Here is a 19,442-nt window from a genome sequence, read left to right on the forward strand (position 1 = left end):
ATCAAAATTCCTAGTTAATATTTTTGCACTTGAATCACCAATAAAAAATGTATGTAGACTATGGCAACAAGCTCACTAGCCAGGCAAAAAAAAAAAACTTTGCTTGTGAGTCGTTAACGTCGGCTTCAAAATGCAAATACTGTACCTCAGTTTCAGTTAGTAGAAAATATTTTAGAGTTTCGTTCTGGCTTGGTGTTGGTTTTGGCTGGCACGTCGGCTGCGTAGCCGAGTGGTGAGAACGTCTGCGCAACGTTCGAAAGGACGTAGGTTCGACACCGCTCCAGAGCACGCGGCTGTGTCTCGGCAAAGAAACTTAATGGCAAGCCAAACTATGGGGAGCAGCTGACTCGAAGACTATATGTAACTTCGCTGCTTCCTGTCGTCTGTTGTATCACATCTGTGATCGCACTGTACTATATGTTATCGCAATGGGCGCAAATAAAAGCATTTATATTATTATGGTGCACAGTATTAAGAAAACTATTTTACGGAAACAAGTAGCCTAATAATTAATGTTTATACTTTTTATATTCAACAGTTCTGCTATATCCGTCAGCAAAACCAATGGATATATAGTAAAAACGTAAAGTTTTTGTTTCATGCAATCATCAATCATCAATGCCCCTAAGGGCCTGCAATATACAGTATCAAGAAAACTATTTTACCGAAACAAGTAGCCTAATAATTAATGTTTATACTTTTTATATTCAACAGTTTTGCTATATCCGTCAGCAAAACCAATGGATATAGTAAAAACGGAAAATTTCCGTTTTATGCAATTATCCCTTCACCATCAGTGGAAGCTGAAAAACATGTGTTCTGTAGTAACTAGTAACTTACTAGCCTTATACGCTGCGTACTAGCCTTATACGCTGCCGGGTTTCCCAAACATTGGGGTCGCGCATTAAAAAAAGTTGAGAAGCCCTGGCCTAATCCCCTTGTAGCATTAGCTATTGCTAGTTGCCTGGTTCATTCATGTTTTCAGTGTTTTGTGCCAGACTTTCACTTTACTTTTATAACTATGTTTGTGGGTAATGTCATTAAGTATTAGGCATTTTTTTATGTAGCTTATTCTATCTTATATAAAATTGTTGTTTTCTCTCTTGCAACATCCCTTTGCTACAACTTCAAGGTCATGAATTTGACTGCTGTAACTGCGTAGGCTATAGTTGTACTATTAGCACTGCTTGGTACTGAAATATTTATATATGGGCAATGTACAGTACACTGCTTGAATACATCTGTTTAGCACTACATTATATCATAGGTGTTGTGATATAGGCCTTAGCCTACTCAGTCATACTTCATTTTGCTTATTTTTCATTAAGCGTGAGGTGTAAAAAACATCAGCTAAGATGGCCATTACTGGTCAACATCAAAGCCATGCTCCAGGAATATGGAAACAACAAAACAAAAATCACAAAACAGGTCGACATCGAAGTAAACGCCAAATTGATGTAGAAAAGAAAGGTAAGTTATGTGAAAGTTTCTTATAAGAACATTTTAATGGATACAACCTAGTTCGTACCCTGAACAGTTCGTACCCTCAGTTCGTACCCTGAAAAGATCGAGAGAAAGATAGCACAAAGCTGAAGTCGCTGATCGCAGTTGTTGCTAACCCTAACCCTTGCTGATCGCAGTTTCCGCAAACAATTTTCCGTAGTTTCCGCTAACCGCAGTTTCCGCTAATCCTTACCCTAACCTTAGAGTAATCTATGCTCTAACCCTCGCTGATCGCAGTTTCCGCAAACATTTTTCCGCAGTTTCCGCTAACCTTTACCCTAACTCGACCCGTAGAGCAGGGTTCGATCTTAGCGGTAGGATGCAACCTAATTTGTACCATAAACAATTCGTACCCTCAGTTCGTACCTTGAATTTAAAAAGATCAAGAGAAAAAATTAAAAAAAGCCGAAGTGGCTGATCGCAGTTTCCGCAAACATTTTAAAATGTTCCCGCAAACAAACAAAAACTCTTAGGATCATTACCAGAAATTTTGAAATGTTTGCGGAAACTCCGATCAACCCTAACTCTTTTAAAATGTTTGTGGACACTCTGATCAACCCTAACCCTTTTAAAATGTTTGCGGAACTTTGGCAAACTCTTAGGATCATTACCAGAAATTTTAAAATGTTTGCGGAAACTGTGGAAAAACGGAAACTCCAATCAGCGATGTTCTATTTTTTCTCTCGATCTTTTCAGTTTGTTTGTTTACGGAAAAACCCTAACCCTTTTAAAATGTTTGCGGAAACTGCGATCAGCGACTTTGGCAAACTCTTGGGATCATTACCGGAAATTTTAAAATGTTTGCAGAAACTGCGGAAAAACGGAAACTGCGATCAGCGATGTTCTATTTTTTTCTCTCGATCTTTTCAGTTTGTTTGTTTGCGGATACCGATACCTAACCGATACTCCGATACCCTAACCCTTTTAAAATGTTTGCGGAAACTGCGATCAGCAACTTCGGCTTTTTTTAAATTTTTCTCTCGATGTTTTCAAGGTACGAACTGACGGTACGAATTGTTCATGGTACGAATTAGGTTGCACCCTTAGCGGTAGTCCGCTAGCCAATGGCTGGTGAAAATTTGCGCTGACTAGTAGAAGTGTTGCAGTACTAGTCCGATTGGCTAGTGAAAATATTCGCCGGTGAAAAGTTTTGGTTTACAAAATGGCGATCGGCGACGTCACTCTGAAATACTGCAAAAATTTGCTTGCCCAGAGACTAAATTGCACGAAGAAGGCGGCAAAGTCGGTCAACTGAGCACGTGACTACTTTTTTCTCGCATTGTTGCTAGACACGACATGTGGTAGTAGTGAGCACGCCAGCACGGAGAAGTCAGCAGTTGGCGAAATTAACGTTTTTTTTGTTGATATATCGTGATCAAATGCTGATACAACGTTACTGTGTAATATTAATACGTCCCCAAGCTTGAACATTTTTACAAACAATAATTTATTTGATTTTTATTTCGTTTTTTCCCTCTCTTTGGATTGCTACCTTGTCGTAGTTGAAGAGCTCGTGTGCCTCCATGACCGAAAAGGTGTTTTGTGCGTATTGTTGCTCTCTTGTGCGTAGGCCTACTGAAATCTGAAACAAGCCTTAAAGCAGCCGGCGGCCATGGCCGCTAAGTAGTGGTTGAATGACCGCCTGTGCTACCTCCTCCGTCGGCCAAGTTTGGCCGCCGGTTTCTTCTAGCCAATTATTTAATTTTGCAATAGAATGATCGTGGATTGAATGTCGAAAATATTTACTATCAAAGAGTGACGCAGAATTAGGTCAGCGCATCACAGTCACTACTGTTGTATTGAATATATCCAGATCTGTAAGTCTTGTTTGCAATTCCCGATGTTTATTTTAACGAAGTGTTAATCCGAAGTGCTAATTTACATCGGCTGGCAATATTGTCGTTTTTATATCGATTCAATGTTGTCGGACATTGAATCGTTGTTAAAAAGGAGAACTAGGTTAGTTGACGTCCGTGGGTAAAAAACACGTGTCTTCATAGTTGAGAACGCTGTGGGTTAGTGACTTCACACCCTCAATGGTGACATCATAACCGAATAAATGGTCAGGTTTTATAAAAGGCGGTATGCAGTTGAAACAATTTACTGAGCTGCGAGCAGTGAAAACAATTTAGGGTCGTTAGATGGTCCCGCAATGCCAGATTGCAATCTCGATAAAGCATTTAATGCGTGGTACAACGATTCTATTGCAGGACGTCGCCCAGACTTCAATAACGCTAAGTGATCATTTTAACATTGTTGCAAGTTTAATGCTATTTACTTGTGCTATCGTTATTGTATTTTGGCCTCCAAGCACGCAGATTTGGCCGCCGAGAAGGAGCTCTCGGTAGGCCACGACGGCTGCCGGAAAAAAACACAAGTTTTAAGGCCTGCTGAAAGCCTTTAGTTAGTTTCAGTCTAAGCCAAAACACTTATCTTAATACGTCATCAGACAAGTGAAAAGTCAGTAAACTGGTCGGACTAGTGAAAAATCGTGCGGGCTAGTGAAAACGGGGAGCAACTAGTCCGGTGGGCTAGTGAAAAAAAAAGTTAAGATCGACCCCTGTAGAGTAAGCTATGCTTCGGCTTTTTTTAATTTTTTCTCTCGATCTTTTCAGGGTACGAACTGTTCAAGGTACGAACTAGGTTGCACCCCATTTTAATTATGAAAATATTACCAGGAAATATAAAAAACATTAACTCATTAGGCCTAGCCAACGCATTTTTTACGAATTTATCTCTCGTGTATGATTTTTAGAAGGCAGAAACTATATTATAGTTACCATAGATGGTGACCATAGCCTCGTGTTTTCCTATTGTAGTCCCTAAATAGGGCCAGAATGGTGGGCAACACTAAAAGGCGGAACGCGGAAATAAGCCGGGCGTGAAATGGCGTATTGTCCGCAGAAGTAGCGATTTAATACGGATGTAGAAAACGCGGAAATACGATCTTGGCTCCATATTGTTTAACATAGCGATAACTTCATCATGAAAGAATGAAATATTACAACATGGAAAAAGGCGGAAATGCGATTTTTAACAACAACTCACCCCCGAACCTACTTTTATGTTGAAATATCATTGAAAGATCTTGTTTAGAAGCAATTGTGAGATCATTAAATACTTTGACTGTATTAAGTGTATTAATTCTAAAGTTATTGGAGTAAATTTCGAAATTTAATGGAATTTATTGAAATAGGAAAAAAGCGGAAATGCGATTTTTAGCCACAACTCAATACCGAACATTTTCTTATGTTGAAATATTGAAAGATATTATTTAGAAGCAATTGTGAGATCATTAAATACTATGACTGTTTTAATTTTAAAGTTATTTCGGCTTATTTCCGCCTTTTAGTGTTGCCCCAGAATGGTACTCACTCACAACTTATCGTACTCGGCTAAATACGATGTGTGCTGCCTAGTTAACACATTACTGTACTGAGAAAACCCAGTGTAATGGTCCAGGAATTACTGTGGTCCAGATATTACGGTACTGTAGTCCAGAAGTTACCATAACTTTCAGACCGCATATACGCAATCCAGAAGTTACTGCTAGACTAGAAGTGACCAAACGAAGGTTCCAACAGATTCAACAAAAATAAGATAAATGTTAAAACAAGGCAGTGGCTATTTGACCGGCTCCGGTCTTTTAATCTGAAACACTATTTGAGCGGTCATGACGTATTCTTTTTTCTCTTATTCAAAGCGAAAGACGAGAGGAGAAGAAAAAAGTGCCTATATAAATAAGTTCTAAATTCAACAGTTTTATTCAAATGAGTCAGTGACGCCTGCGATCTTTCTTGCGCCGGTGTTACCGAGGGAATGAGTTTGATACTACCCCAAAGCGCTTTTTTTCAACTAAATTTTCCCTCGAAGTGTGACTCAATCTTTAGGCTGCTGCATTTTTGTAGTCAATTTTTAATTCGAGTAACTTTTTTTATGTCATTTCAAATATAAGTAATAAAGTTAAGAGTATTTTTAATTTGCTGTAATTTGAGAATTTCTTTGGGTAATTTTCCATTTGTCATAAGAGGATGTGACCGTGTTTGCCAAACGACGCATTACATTTCTGCTCTTAACAAGTTAGTTTGTTGGCTGTAAAATGTTATATATACTGCACAATATTTAAAAAAAAAAATGATTTCATCAATGTTCAGTAAACTTTTAGGCAGTGTTTTCTAGCAGGCAATTTTAGTCTAAAATAAGACGCTTCTGGGCACTATCAAACTCATACCCTTGGGGATACCAGCCCGACAAACATCGCACGCGCCGCTGACATTGACAAACTTGACATTGATGAAACCATTTTTTTTAAAGAAGTATTATATATAACTTTTTACAGCCACCAAACTAATTTGTTGAGAGCAAAAATGTAATGCGTCGTTCGGCAAACACGGTCACATCCTCTTATGACAAACGGAAAATTACCCAGAGAAATTCTCAAATTCCAGCAAATTAAAAATACTCTAACTTTATTATTCATATTTCAAAAGACATAAAAAAGCTACTCGAATTAAAAATTGAAAAATTCGGCCCTCAATTTTTTTAAAGTTAAATTTTTGTAAGGCTGATAGTGATACAGATCCAGTACCAGTAGGCTACAGTTTTTGCATAAAAACGAATGACTGAGTTGAGTCAATACATATGAAGAACCCAAAGACGCCGACTTTTCAAAAAACCTTGGGGGGCGAGAAAGGTGATGACGTCATAACCATAACGCTATTTTGCTCAATTAAAATAGTCTTTGATTAAGCTTACTGTCTTGTTTATATTGACACCTAGGTCGCAAGCCGAATTTATTAGAACTGCTGCTTGAAACGATTAGGTTTACGCATGCAATAGCCTACGTCTAGTAAAAATTTTGATTATGTTAGCTCATAATTGGAAAACAAGCCGATTCATTTCCTTTTCGTGCGAGTGAATAACAACGATCAAGACAGTGAAGTTATATATTACGAAATAAAACGCAAAAAAATCATGATCTCAAGCAGAGTGGAAACCCGCTATGAGTTTTATTAGCTTCGTTTTGCTAATTACTTACCTTCAAAGCGTTAACAACGGCGAAGTGTTTTCTCTTATGTTTTTTATCTAAAGTTTTTATAGTCTTTTATCGAATCCCGTATATACTCGAGTATAGGTCGAGATGTTCACAAGTGATTTTCATCTCAAAAAGACAGGTTCAACTTATACACGGGACAAGCTCAGCAGTTTTCAAAATGAACACATTTTTGCTGTGGCAAAATCATTGCCAACGTAGATTACGGAGTGTGCAATGGTGTCTGTGGAATTAAAAGTTTTCAATACGATTATTTGCAGTGACTCAAACTTAATTTTCAAATGTAATGATTTCTATCAATTTTAAACTTTATGCACTTCTTGAGCAATATGCAAAGCTCACAAGACAAAACAGAAAGAGCTGCTTTAAGAAATCAATTTTTTTATTCTTGCGTGTAGGATATAATCGTTCTAATTATGTAACATTCCATGATCGTGGAAGTCGATGTTAAACCTTAGCGGCTGCATAAAACAATGATGTCAGGTTAGTTAGGTGATAATAGCGGTAAGAGACGTTGTTAATGCAAGCAATATCTGCGACCAAGTTAAACACCTTTTCTTTTATCGGTTTTTGATTTAATTCTCACACATCCTGAAAAAAACAATGCGTTCTGTTGAATCATAATTGATCTCACAGCGGGAAGACCTCATTGAAAATTGCGCGTCTAATTTAGCTGGTTTACTTAATATTGCAGTAAATAGTTACGTGACTATTCCAGCAGCGTAAGTTACTCTACCTTCTACTTTGAAATTTCCATACCGTATGAGAAAGCCATGCGATCAGCTGCTGTTTTGCAGGCAAGAGCAACGTAGGCTATATTTCGCTTTCGGTATTCTTTAAGTCTGTTTAAATGATCTAAATCTCTTTCGCAAAGTGTTTTATCTTTGAAACACTACTTGTAATAACCATTTTTGTTGCCCCTCAACCATAAATTTACGGGGGGCGCCGCCCCCCGGCCCTCCTGGAAGTCGGCGCGTATGTAAGAACCCATTTCCAAAACCACGTAGGCGTCACTTTTACCGAAATTAAGTTTAGAGTAAGGGTTTTCAACCTGGGAGTCGCGAACCGTTTTTGGAGAGTCGTGAGGCGCTTGAAATTCCAGTGTATTGTTTTCAATTCGTTTTTGCCAGAAAAGGTTAAAAACTGTGTTTTTTTTGCAATACACCAGTCCTTTACTTGAGGTTATTTAGAGTTCGACCGATATCACTTTTTCAGGCCGATACTGATATTTATAAAAAAATTTAGGCCGATACCGATATATATCGGCCGATATATATCAGCTACGAAAAATTTGTTACCAACAAAGTTATTAAGCAACAAACCTGTCCAAGAAAGTTTATGCATTAGTTGAAGAGCTATGCCTACGGTTTGGAAGGCTTTTTAAAATTTCAGCGAAAGCTTTCATCAGATCAACGAGGTGCGCTTGGAGAGTCAAAGTGCCGTGTAGCTGCAATACGCCTATAACTGATTAACTTCCACCGAACGAGATGGTGTGGCTTCTTGCGTCACAATGCTCTGGGCACGGGTCGGAAAACTTCTACAATGCCGCTATTATTTTCTTCTGTGCAAAGTTTCACTAGGCTTTTTTCTTTGGGTTTATTTTTGAATGTCATGTGAGCGAAAGTTAATTTTCCCTGGGCCTTTTCTTTCTTTCTGTAATACCAAAACATGACAAATATTGCTGCATCTTGCTGTGATGGCCTACTCGTATAATCTAATTTTGTAACGAATCTTGCCTTATCAATATCACTCGTAGATCAAAGCCAGACATTGTGACGTAAGACTTGAAATAAGTTGCGCGTGGTTAGTGTAGAAGTACACGGTACTCCCATCGATTCTTAGCGAAAAATTCACCTTTGTTACACTGATTCAATGTCATCAATCGTTGAAGCCACGTAAAACTCGAAAGTTTTCCTGCTTGAATGGAAGCTAAGGGATACAGTATTAACATTTTCTAGATGCGCGCACTAGAATAGGCGGGAAATTATATTCTTGCAACGATTGTTCGTGCTATGAAAGCACATTTGAGCAACTTGTGTTTCTTCTAAAGGCATGTATGGCTGGTTTTGAGTGTGCTTTTGCTGGCCGATGTTTATCGGCGAAAAATAGCCGATACAATACATCGGCTACACCTGATATCGGCCGATACATATCGGCTGACCGATATATCGGTCGAGCTCTAAGGTTATTATATCATTTAAGCTTTCAGACGTCGCAAGGCTTTAACTGTAGGAAAGTATTCGATATTTTTCACCAAGTTCTTGTATGTTGCTTTGTGCAGACTGAAGTTAACCGGTAACCACACTATGGTAAAAAAGCAAAATTATGTGGTAAATATGCTATGCAAAATATAGATTTCTCAGTATCGTTTTCAATGGCATTGAAAAATATTAGTGTCTGCTATTTTGTTTGAAAGTTCTTTCAGCAACAGGTGCACGCATTGACAAAGTTAATAGTTAAAAATATGTAGCACCAGCCATTTCACTGAAATTGATTTAAATAAATCCATAAAAGATTGCAATAAATTCAACCGGTGAAAGTGCGAAAACGTAGATTATTCTCACTATTTTTTCTCCTATTAGGCTATCTAGCTAATATTGATAGAAAATAACAATCGGAGGAAATGCAATAAAAGCCGTACCCATAATAACATCGCAAAAAACGTTTTTCGCTTTAGAAGTTTACGTTGAACAGCACAACAAAACATAACTGGATGTCGGCATGAATCAAATTTGATTAAGTTTTGCATTAAATATGCTTTTGTTGAATACTTTTATGGGGGTCGCGAGACTACACTGATTGCTCTGAGGCGGTCGCGGTGGAATGTTTGGTTATTCAACATGTAAAGGTTGAAAACCCCTGGTTTAGAGTGTCATTGAAGTTTGTCTATCATCGTGGGCGAAGACAAGGCACTTATTGACAAAATGTGAAAACATAACTCGTTTAAACTTTTAAGAAATTTATTGACAAAATTATGTCTGCAAATCTTTAATTTTCTCCACATTGCCAATGGCTTCATCAGCTGTAGTTTTGCAGTTTACTCTTAAGCCTAGTTGTATAATTCTATATTCAAAAAAAGGTTTCAACTACATAATTTTCTATCCATTTGCAAGTTTTCTCAAAAATTTTGCAGATTACACCCTTGCAATAGTAGTAACTTTTGGACTGCTACAGCGGAGTGGTTGTCCAGAAGTGACTGCCAGACCAGAAGTTACAAGGGCTGCCAGACGCATTGGCAAAGGATGCAAGAATCATTTTTTACTTAAAATTAATCAATGCTTGAAATTGTCACTGTGACTTTTTGAGGGGTTAAAACTTCATTATTTTTTCTAAAAAAAAATGAATTATTTGGCAACCCTGGTCACTTCTGGACCACTACACCGAAAGGTCGAAACTGCAGCTCTGTCTGCTGTTATTGTTCTTACTGATAAATACTTTTAATTCTTTGACAGGTCGTGTGGATATAAAAACAATTTCTAAGCATCACAAAAAGGTTGTTCATAAGATTGATCGTCGGAATAGGTCAAAACAGATAAGATCACAAAAACGTGAAGAGGTATAGTATTATTTGGTATCAGTGATTTTCTTGTTTTTTTATTTGTGATTATTAAGAAAATGTAGTGGTGGTACTGGTATGGTTGATGGTCAGTCAGTTATATATTAGATTATAATTAGTTTGGTGTGACAATGCAGTGCAATTTAGACAAAAATAATACAAATATCGTTGTAGCTGATGCTTTCAACTCAATGGTACGTTTTGTGTCTCTTCAAACGTATATACAATTATACACTGTAGCATACAGTATACCAAATTATACACCAATTTCGTTTTTACAATTTTAGCAAACGTCTCAATCGTAATTAGACAGCACTGAAAACTTATACAGCCAAACATTGGAAACTTTTCAGTTGTATTTCATTTCACATTCTACAGGTGTTCAACCAGAAACGAAGTATTGGAGTCGGACATTCTCCTCCTCATCTGACAGTTTTGATTCCTCTTCATCACAACGTTGACATCTCATTATTATCACAATCAATAAAAGGATGTGGAAGTTCTGATGGTTCCATGGTCAGTGAAGCCCCCCAAGCAACTGCTGGATTTACATTAAATATTCCCCGATTGAAGCATAGATTTCAGGTAAGGATGTGCAAGAAGGTATGAGTGATCTACTTGTGCAATAAATAAATCATTTTGGCTATTTGTGGAAATCTTTTCCCTCTGACTGAGAAAGCTTCTTTGAAGGATTGATTCTGATGGTATTGCATATTGCATACTTGTAGACTGTAGAGGCTTTGAGCCACTGACACAGGTCGGTCATTGAGTTTGGCAGACTAAAGTTTTTACTTGTTGTTTTCAGCTGTTTAAATGAACACATTTAAGTGCTTTCTAGGGTTTCAACACTTACAGTTAAACTTTATACAAGTGTTCGTTTTGACACCTCTCTTCATTTTCCTTACCAAGTGGCTGTAAACTTGCGTTTTAATGCATATTCCATTACAGGTCATCCAACCCGGTTCAGCTTCATATGCAGATATATTGGATTGTGTACAAGTTTGTGATACTGTTGTGTTCCTTGTTGCTTGTGATGAGGAGGAGCCCATTGATGAGCACGGTTACAAGATCTTGGCTTGCTTATTAGCACAAGGAATTCCATCAATGAGTAAGTTGTTTTTCATTATTTTGTAATGTTTATTGTGGCTTCCACTGCCTTTCAGATAGCATAGCGTGTATGACTGTATGTAGTCTAAATGTCATTGTAGATATATTTTAAATTTAATCTTGCTCTCAAGTAGTGTTGCTACATTTCTGCAGTTTTTGCGAGTTTTGCTTCCGTAGTTTTAAAAGTTGGCGTATGTAAATTTGAATACACTTTTCCATAACGTATTTTTTGTTGTGTTATTCAGTCTTCTGCTTGCAAGGCCTAAAAGATATTGCATTAAAAAGAAGAAATCCTATTAAGAAAGAAGTTATTAAGAAACTAGAACATTATGTTTCAAACATTAAATTTCACGTTGTCGATACGGAACAGGAGACCTTCAGCTTGCTGCGATCGGTGAGACTTGTTGCTTCCCGCTGGACCGACTAAAATGCTGTTGATAATTAATGTTTATATATAGAAACAAGAAATTTTAAAGTTGGAAGTTGTGTTGAAAAATTTTGAGCACATTTTTGCTTTTGCTTCAGTTTTGTGTTTAGCTTTTCACGTTTTGAAATATTACGATTAATTAATTCTATGTTTTAAGGTGGCCGGAATAAAACGAAGAAAAATTGGCATCCGAGAAAGACGTCCATACATGCTTGCTGAGAAACTTAATTATGCTTGCGATGAGGGCGAAGACACTGGGACGCTTGAGGTATGTCTTTCTTGACAGGCCAACACTCTAGTGCTGAGTGGGACGATGATCAGTTGAGTTTCACAGTGTTAGCTATATCGGTACACAACAACTGGGCGATACCCACTTGGGCGAGACCAGGTGGGTATCGCCCAGTTGTCGTGTACCGAGCTATATGTTCTGCACTTGCTAAACTATAAGTTTCCTCTGTTTGAAATGGTGTTTTTGTTGGTTTTATTGCTGCGCTAGCCGGAAACATGATGCTTAGTACCGGAACATTTTATACCTTATAAGGCTTTACCTTCTTTCCTCCCTAACATACTAGTACATTGCACACTGTAACTGGTACTATATTTTTGCCCTGCACGCGTCAAAAAGATTGATATTAAATTTGTAATGCAAACGGATGTGCTTAAACGACCTCTAGTCTTCACCACATAATCCAAGTGCTATATGATGTTTTATCAAGGAATGTTATATTTTGTGTCATTTAATTTAACCGGTTGATGAACATAGTACACACGTAATGATGTGGCTCACCAATGGCATAAGCTTCGATATGGTTGCTTGTAGGTTTCTGGGCACGTTCGAGGATTCGCATTAAACGTGAACCGGCTTGTCCATGTCGTCGGCTGGGGGGATTTCCAAATGAAACAGATTGATGAGGTGGCTGAGCATTGCCCTTGGAATGCTCGCAAAATGAGACCAGCGAACGAGGATGAAATGGAGGAACAGAAGGTTGTTTTGTCTAACCATCCTTTGGTTTCTCTTGTTAGTTTTCTTTGAGTAATGAACTGTTTGTAATGTTTGATCAAATTTCATGGAATTTTATATATCTTTAAATTTCTGTGTGAATAAAATTGTCGTGTAGTAAGATGTAAAATCTTTTGAAGGGAGAGGTTGGTGTTCTTGATGTTAAAAATTATTTTAAGTTGCGTATTAGTCTTCAACGAGCTTGTTGTTCTGAAATTATGACATACCGTAGCTTTCAATTACAAACACTGGCAGATTCCCATAATGTGCGGTTACGTTCAACCTTGAAAATACCTCTTTTGCTTTTAGTATTTAATGAGATTACTCTACGGTGAAGGAATCAATGTTTTAACCATCAGTAGTAGTACGTATCGATGACAATTTATTTTTTGTTGTGGCTCTCAGTTTTCTCGTTTGATTGCGCATTTTTATGATTTTGTAAGCCGTGGTTGAACTGATATTGTTTTTTTGCTCAACTCCATTCACCAACAGTAGTTTTAAATTTTTTTAGTCTTCAATTTTCTGTTTTTCTCTCGCCACATTTCTATGATTTTGATTATGTCAATTCGCGTTGTTTTGTTGCTCCACGCCAGGTCACAATCGGAGGAAAATCGTTTTTGTCGTGGGAAAAAAGCGGAGAGTCGATCGCATGTGATCCTAGTAAACAAGAAGATCTAATAGCGGAGGCAGAAGTAGATCCCATGGAGGGAGAGCAAACATGGCCCACTCAGGAAGAGATTGAGGAGGCAGAGAGTAAGATGTGCACCTAAATAGGAGGAAGCTGTGATTATCTTCTTGTGATTCTCTCAATCGACAAACACCCAACTCCATGAACCAAGAAATTGTCAACTTAGATAAGATTCTGCCTTTACAGTTATATAACGCACTTCGGGTTATTTCTCCAGTAGGCGACACCTCGTTTAGTTTATTGGCAACAACACTTCATTTGTGAACGGAAATTTATTTCTGTCGCCGAATCACCCGTCCTACGCAGGCGGGTCCAAGCCTGCACTAGATCACGAAACTGCCAAGTTTAAGATTGTTTTTTTTGTGACATCTAATGATGAAAGTTGTATCATGCAGTCGCATCGTAACCAAGAAAGAAAATGTGGTGAAAACCTAATTGTGAACAAAATTTTTTCTCCTAATCTTGAGTTGTTAGACGTTTGATTATGAAGAAATTTTAACTTTGCCTCATTTAGACCAGTGGCTTGATGCACAGCACGTTAGCTGCTTGAAGCTGGCTACCCCACGCGCGTTAACGTTACAATTGAAAGCAACTCCAACTATTTTGCTCCAATGCTTCAACGTCTTTGCAGAGGAATCGAAATCCACGAAGCTTGTAAAGAAAGTCCCAGCTGGGACTTCGGACTACCAAGCCGCGTGGATCCTGGATGAAGGTGAGGAGTGGGAGGAGCAAGAGTTTAGTGATGAGGACATGATGGAAGAGGAAGGCGATGGATTGAAATACGAAGATTTGCAGCCTCGAGAGGAAGAGGATTCACAGGTTTGTTCAAATTCAACAGAGTTGGCTTTATACATTGATTCAACTCCTTGCATTGTTGATTTAATGTGAAAAGGACAGGTTTTTCTAACTGGGAATGACTGTGTTAGGTATTTATCCGGTGGTTCGAAGACGTCAGTGACCAGTTTAAAGTTTAATCAAAGAGCTGAAGTTGTGTTAAGGATATTACTAAATGTTTTCATCGCCATCATTAAACTTTTTTTGACAAAACATTTGATAACATATTACCACCCTCGATAACGGGGACATCACCGGATTAAAACTAGACTACTACTACTACACATTACAAGGTTGGCCCAAGATACAAAAGTTACCTCCTTAACTTCCTGTCCACTTACCCAAAGTGCTTGGAAATTCAGGGAAGCCAACCTTGGTTACCTTGGTGCTTCAGCTTGGTCACAATGAACTTCTAGCTTTTACTCTTAGATCGACGAAGAGAGCGTCATCATGTCCGGGTCATGCATGGATGATTCTGAGAGTCAGAGCGGAGCAGAGTTGCCAGACGATCCCAGGCAGGTAGCTCTATTCCGAGAAGCGAGAAGTAACGAGATGTTTCCTGATGAGATAGATACCCCGGCTGACGTTGCCGCAAGCGTAAGGTAAATTCTAAAAGCTCCATTTTGTTTTCTAACCTTGTTGTTTCACTTTAAGGTTTTTAACTCGGGTACGGACTGCAGAGGATATTGGTTACATCATAATAAAAGCTGGTGATATTTGATTATGCTTTTGAGTTTATTGCTGTAAAGCTATGTACTCTATAGAAATCTTACTATACATCATTGTAAGGATATTCGATGTTATCTTTGTTCATATTCAACCGGAGGTGACGCTAAAATATTTTCTAAGAGGTTCATTTTTAAATGATATGAGATGTTCTACATATCATTTAATTTAATGCCTGGTGAACAGCCTCATTCAATTTTCAGGTTCATTTTTCATATTTTATTAAGATTTATAAAAAGAAAGAAGATTCACACAAAAAAAAACGATTTTGATTGTAGCATTTTTAAATTTCATCATCAAGGTTTCAAAGATACCGGGGCCTGCAAAGTTTCCGAACTTCCCCTTGGGACCCAAAAGAAAATCTTCCGCGCGATTATGCAAAAATTTTTCAGTTCCAAGCGTTTGACCGAACGAAGAAAAGAATCCGTTCAATAGAACCTGACTTGGAGTCTTCTGTGCAAGTAATTAGCCTAGCGGTTCAATGCTTCTCTAGGATTTGGTTTTATTCTCATCGACGCAAAATCATTAATTTTTCATTGGTGTTTGGTGTCCAAAAATATCACTATTGTTATGGTTGGCAAGTGGCAACTAAGTTACTATTTCACCCTCGTCAAGCCAACTGGGTTGAGCAGAAGGATTGAACTCTTCTCACGGGTCCATTCAGTGAATCTCAAATCACAAGAAATCCCACAGTTGTCAGTTCAGTTGTGCTGATTTACAAAGCATAGTTGATGATCGATCGAAGTGATCCGTCTGTGCCAACACCGACCATTTTCTAATCAAACGATCAGGGTTCGATTCTTCACAATTTTTTTCTTTTTTTCACAAAAAACTTCGTCATTTGATGGCCGTTAATTGAGATTTTATGTCATATCATTGTTTTGATAAGCTTTATTGAATTAGACAATATTAGGCGCTAATCACCGCACGTCACATTATCACCATTTTCACATTGTCTAGAAGCATATAATCTTCATCAATATCTCTCAAGCCACTAATACACTGATCAAATCCACACTGTACAGTTACAAGAATTTTTTACTAGTTTTTCACCTTGTTTCCAAAGTTTGTCTTAACTGGAATGATATTGCAGCCCGGAAGATACGTCACGGTCCATTTAACCAACGTCCCCAAAGCGTTTGTTCATCATCATTCTCCATCTTCACCTTTGACCTTGTTCGGCCTATTCCCTCACGAGCAGAAGGTCACAATGTGTTTTTGTTAGTATTAAGCTAAAAATTATTTTTAGGTTAGTTCATCGTAAAGCTTTAATTAGGGTTTCGAGCACAGCATTTGCAACAGTGCAAGCTGCATTGCAAAGCTTAAGTAGAATATCGATTTGGTTTCGACCAACTACGTTCGTGAAGGTTTGCACACATGCACTTTCGGCAGCTGTGTGTGTTTTTATCTAAACGTGAGACTCGTACAGTCTTCGGGACGGACAAACCGTGCTGTTGCACACTGTCAGATTATAATTGGAGTGGGCGAAAATGATCAGTGATGAATATTGACTTGGTAGGCTCATTTCATTGGGTATGGAAGCCACTTCATGTAATTTAGCGCTAAATCATTATATTGTTTTTTTGTTTGTTTGGAAAGTATTTTTTTTTCCGGAGCCTGTTAGACATTGAGACCAGCGCTGTAAGCCCCTTCTAATTATTTCCTTTGTAATTTGCTTTCTAGATGAGCGTTCTACATTTTGCCTTGAAACAAACCGAAGAGGAAACTATACGAAACAAGACGGAACTGCTTTTCCACGTTGGATTCCGTAGATTTCGATCAAAAGTTGTGTTCTCAGAACACACCCTGGGTAAGCAACTACTGTAGATATAATTGTCCTAGTGATTGTGTCATCGAGCTGTTCCCATTCAGACAATTGACTCTACAATGCTTGTTTCCATTTATATAACGACTGTCACACATTGTAGTTTGTTTCTTGCCTTGAGGACGCTCGGAATAGGTTAACTGTAACTATTGTATATATTTTATTGTTATTACATCAAATAAAGTTAGTTAGTACTACTCTCTAAAATCTCTACACTACAGCCTGTTTCACCCCAAAAGGGGGATCGTCACAACGTAGTTATGTATTGCTAGCGTTTGCAAACGTTGAATCGATGTAAAAAGGACCAATTTTGCAAGCTGGATCAATTATCTTTTTAAATAGGTTCAAAACATAAGATGGAGCGATTCTTTCCAAAGCAAGGCGTTGTCATAGCAACGGTCTATGCACCAATCACCTTTCCCCCTGCCAATGTGATTGCATTCAAGGAATCGAAAGGTAACGGATTTCGTGCGGCTGCTGTGTGTGAATGGTTGTCACTGATCTATTTGAATATATCCCGTCCATCTTTCGAACCTGAAAAAGTAATTTTAAAATCTTGTTGGTAAATTATGGTCTTTAAAAACATTATTGCTTCTCTGTAATCATTATAAAATCTTTTCAGCAAACTGTTTGTCACAACCGTATCTTTCTAAGCTTGAACCCTGAGACTTTGTTCGATTAAATCACAATATAGTTTGCGAGTACAGGAAGGTAAAGGTAGTCCCATACTTAATTCAAGTGTCGGGTATGAGAAGATAAGGTTCTCATTGTACTAAGCCTTCGGCACTAAGGAGAGTAGGGTGGCCAGTTCCTTTCTCTCTGCCGCCTTTCCTGCAGCAATTATGCCCACCCAATTTATTACACCCTGGGTAGAGGTGAGCGGTGTTTTCAACAACCAGCTGAAGCCGGTAGTCGAACCAGGTTTGCATTATTGGAAAGCCAACGCCTTATTCGTTGCGCCATCCCACCGCCAGTACAGTATTGGCTTTAAAAATTGCAATATTCTCTGTAAGGTTTGAGTAGTCTTTATTTACTTCCAATTACGTTGCATTAACGTTGCTTCAGGTGATAGCAAGGTAGTCGCCACTGGATCGCTCTTCAAAGTCGACCCTGACCGGATCATAGTGAAGCGGGTTGTCCTGAGCGGCCATCCCTTCCGCATCAACAAGAGATCAGCAACCATCCGGTATATGTTTTTCAATAGAGGTACGTTGTCGATTGGGTCAGTAACGTTGTAGATTGCATTTCCAAATGTTGAACCTATGTTTATTGGTCATATAGTGACATTGCTTCATCTTGTGATACCTTTTTAGCAATAACTTTGTATTCTTGACGTGGACAACTAGCTTGGGTGGACTTTGCATTGTTAAAATTTTTGTGTTTTTAACTATTAGCTTGACATTCTCAATTTTTTCTTGTTCCACACGTTTACCGATCACTCGTAAGCACGTTTTTGTGTCTACATGTTCGAACGTTTGGATACTGCGTTTTCTAACAACCTACATTCTTTGTAGATGATGTAACTTGGTTTAAACCTGTGGAGTTACGGACAAAGTATGGAAGAAGGGGCCACATCCGGGAACCTATTGGTCGGTTGCTTTTATTAATATTTAACGAGTAATTAGTAACTACAAAGTCAATATTGTTTTTTTGCGTATGAAACATGATTGTTCATATTTCTGGGAAGGTGATTAAAAGCTATATTATGGGGAATATCATGGGGAACAAACCGATGATGGATTATGATGATGATGATGATTAGTGTAAGTAAATATTGTCAAAAGTGTCATAGCGAAAAGACCAGATCGAAGTTTTCAGATTTAAATTTGCTTCATGTATTTTTGTCAACCTTGATCAAAGATCTTATGTTATCTTATCCGACTTGTTTGATTTTGTTGTTGATGAGCTTTTCTTGGTAACATTTATTATATTTTTTGGTGTGCCAGGGAAATGTTTTTTAACCTAAGTGCCGGCTACATTTTCATTTCAAGTATGGCTGATCAATTTCTGCTTAGTCAAAACAAGTAAATTAACTGGACTGTTGCGTAAAAGCTTTTATCGTCCCCTTACCTTACACGTCCCTGGAGAAGTCCACTAGCTTTGTTGTATATTTTTTTGAACGATTTACTCTAGCAAGAACGAATACCTAAGCTAATCTGTTAAAATATTCCAGCCTTGTAGCCTACATAAGGGTTAACAAAACTGCAGAAAATACCGAATATTGCCGAACAAAGAGGTACACCATTCACTATTTAATAGACAGTGGCGGATCCAGGAAGGAAAGACGCTCGGGGTGGCCAGGGTGACCTAAAAACACACCTTTATTTGTGGTGTGTTTGCAAAGTCGGTTTAATGCTGCACATCATTGTGTCTTGTTGGATTGTTGGAATCCCTCCCTGAAGGCTGCTTGTTGAATCCTCTCCTGATAATTTAACTTTTGAACATTAACAAGCTTCATACATTTGCAGGCACGCACGGCCACATGAAGTGTCTGTTCAACGCCCAGTTGACCTCACAAGACACAGTGTTGATGACCCTTTATAAGCGAATCTATCCGAAGTGGTCGTTTGCCTCGATCACTCCTTTAAACAGAGAGGCATCATCTTGTGCTAGTTCGCAGGGATCTTGCGAAAATGAAATGTTTGACGAAGAGTTTTTTGAATAATGATTTTCTTGGTTGTAAAATACAATAAAATATTGTCCTGCCACTGAAATGTCATTTG

The 19,442-nt window shown here is 38.2% G+C and overlaps 1 protein-coding gene across 1 annotated transcript; it reads left to right on the forward strand.

Annotated features, from left to right (window-relative positions):
- Positions 1-1,276: 1,276 nt before the first annotated feature.
- Positions 1,277-19,422, forward strand: LOC145782033 (pre-rRNA-processing protein TSR1 homolog). Its single transcript, XM_082593761.1, has 17 exons — positions 1,277-1,470; positions 10,009-10,112; positions 10,491-10,697; positions 11,061-11,220; positions 11,465-11,613; positions 11,804-11,914; positions 12,467-12,631; positions 13,240-13,399; positions 13,966-14,153; positions 14,598-14,770; positions 15,196-15,355; positions 15,988-16,098; positions 16,578-16,704; positions 17,062-17,175; positions 17,785-17,925; positions 18,234-18,308; positions 19,188-19,422. Exons 1-17 carry the CDS (start codon positions 1,356-1,358, stop codon positions 19,382-19,384), a joined length of 2,457 nt encoding a protein of 818 aa, XP_082449887.1. The 5' UTR covers positions 1,277-1,355; the 3' UTR covers positions 19,385-19,422.
- Positions 19,423-19,442: the final 20 nt, after the last annotated feature.

This window comes from Aplidium turbinatum, chromosome 13, assembly GCF_918807975.1.
Source record: "Aplidium turbinatum chromosome 13, kaAplTurb1.1, whole genome shotgun sequence".
Classification (NCBI taxonomy): Eukaryota; Metazoa; Chordata; class Ascidiacea; order Aplousobranchia; family Polyclinidae; genus Aplidium; species Aplidium turbinatum.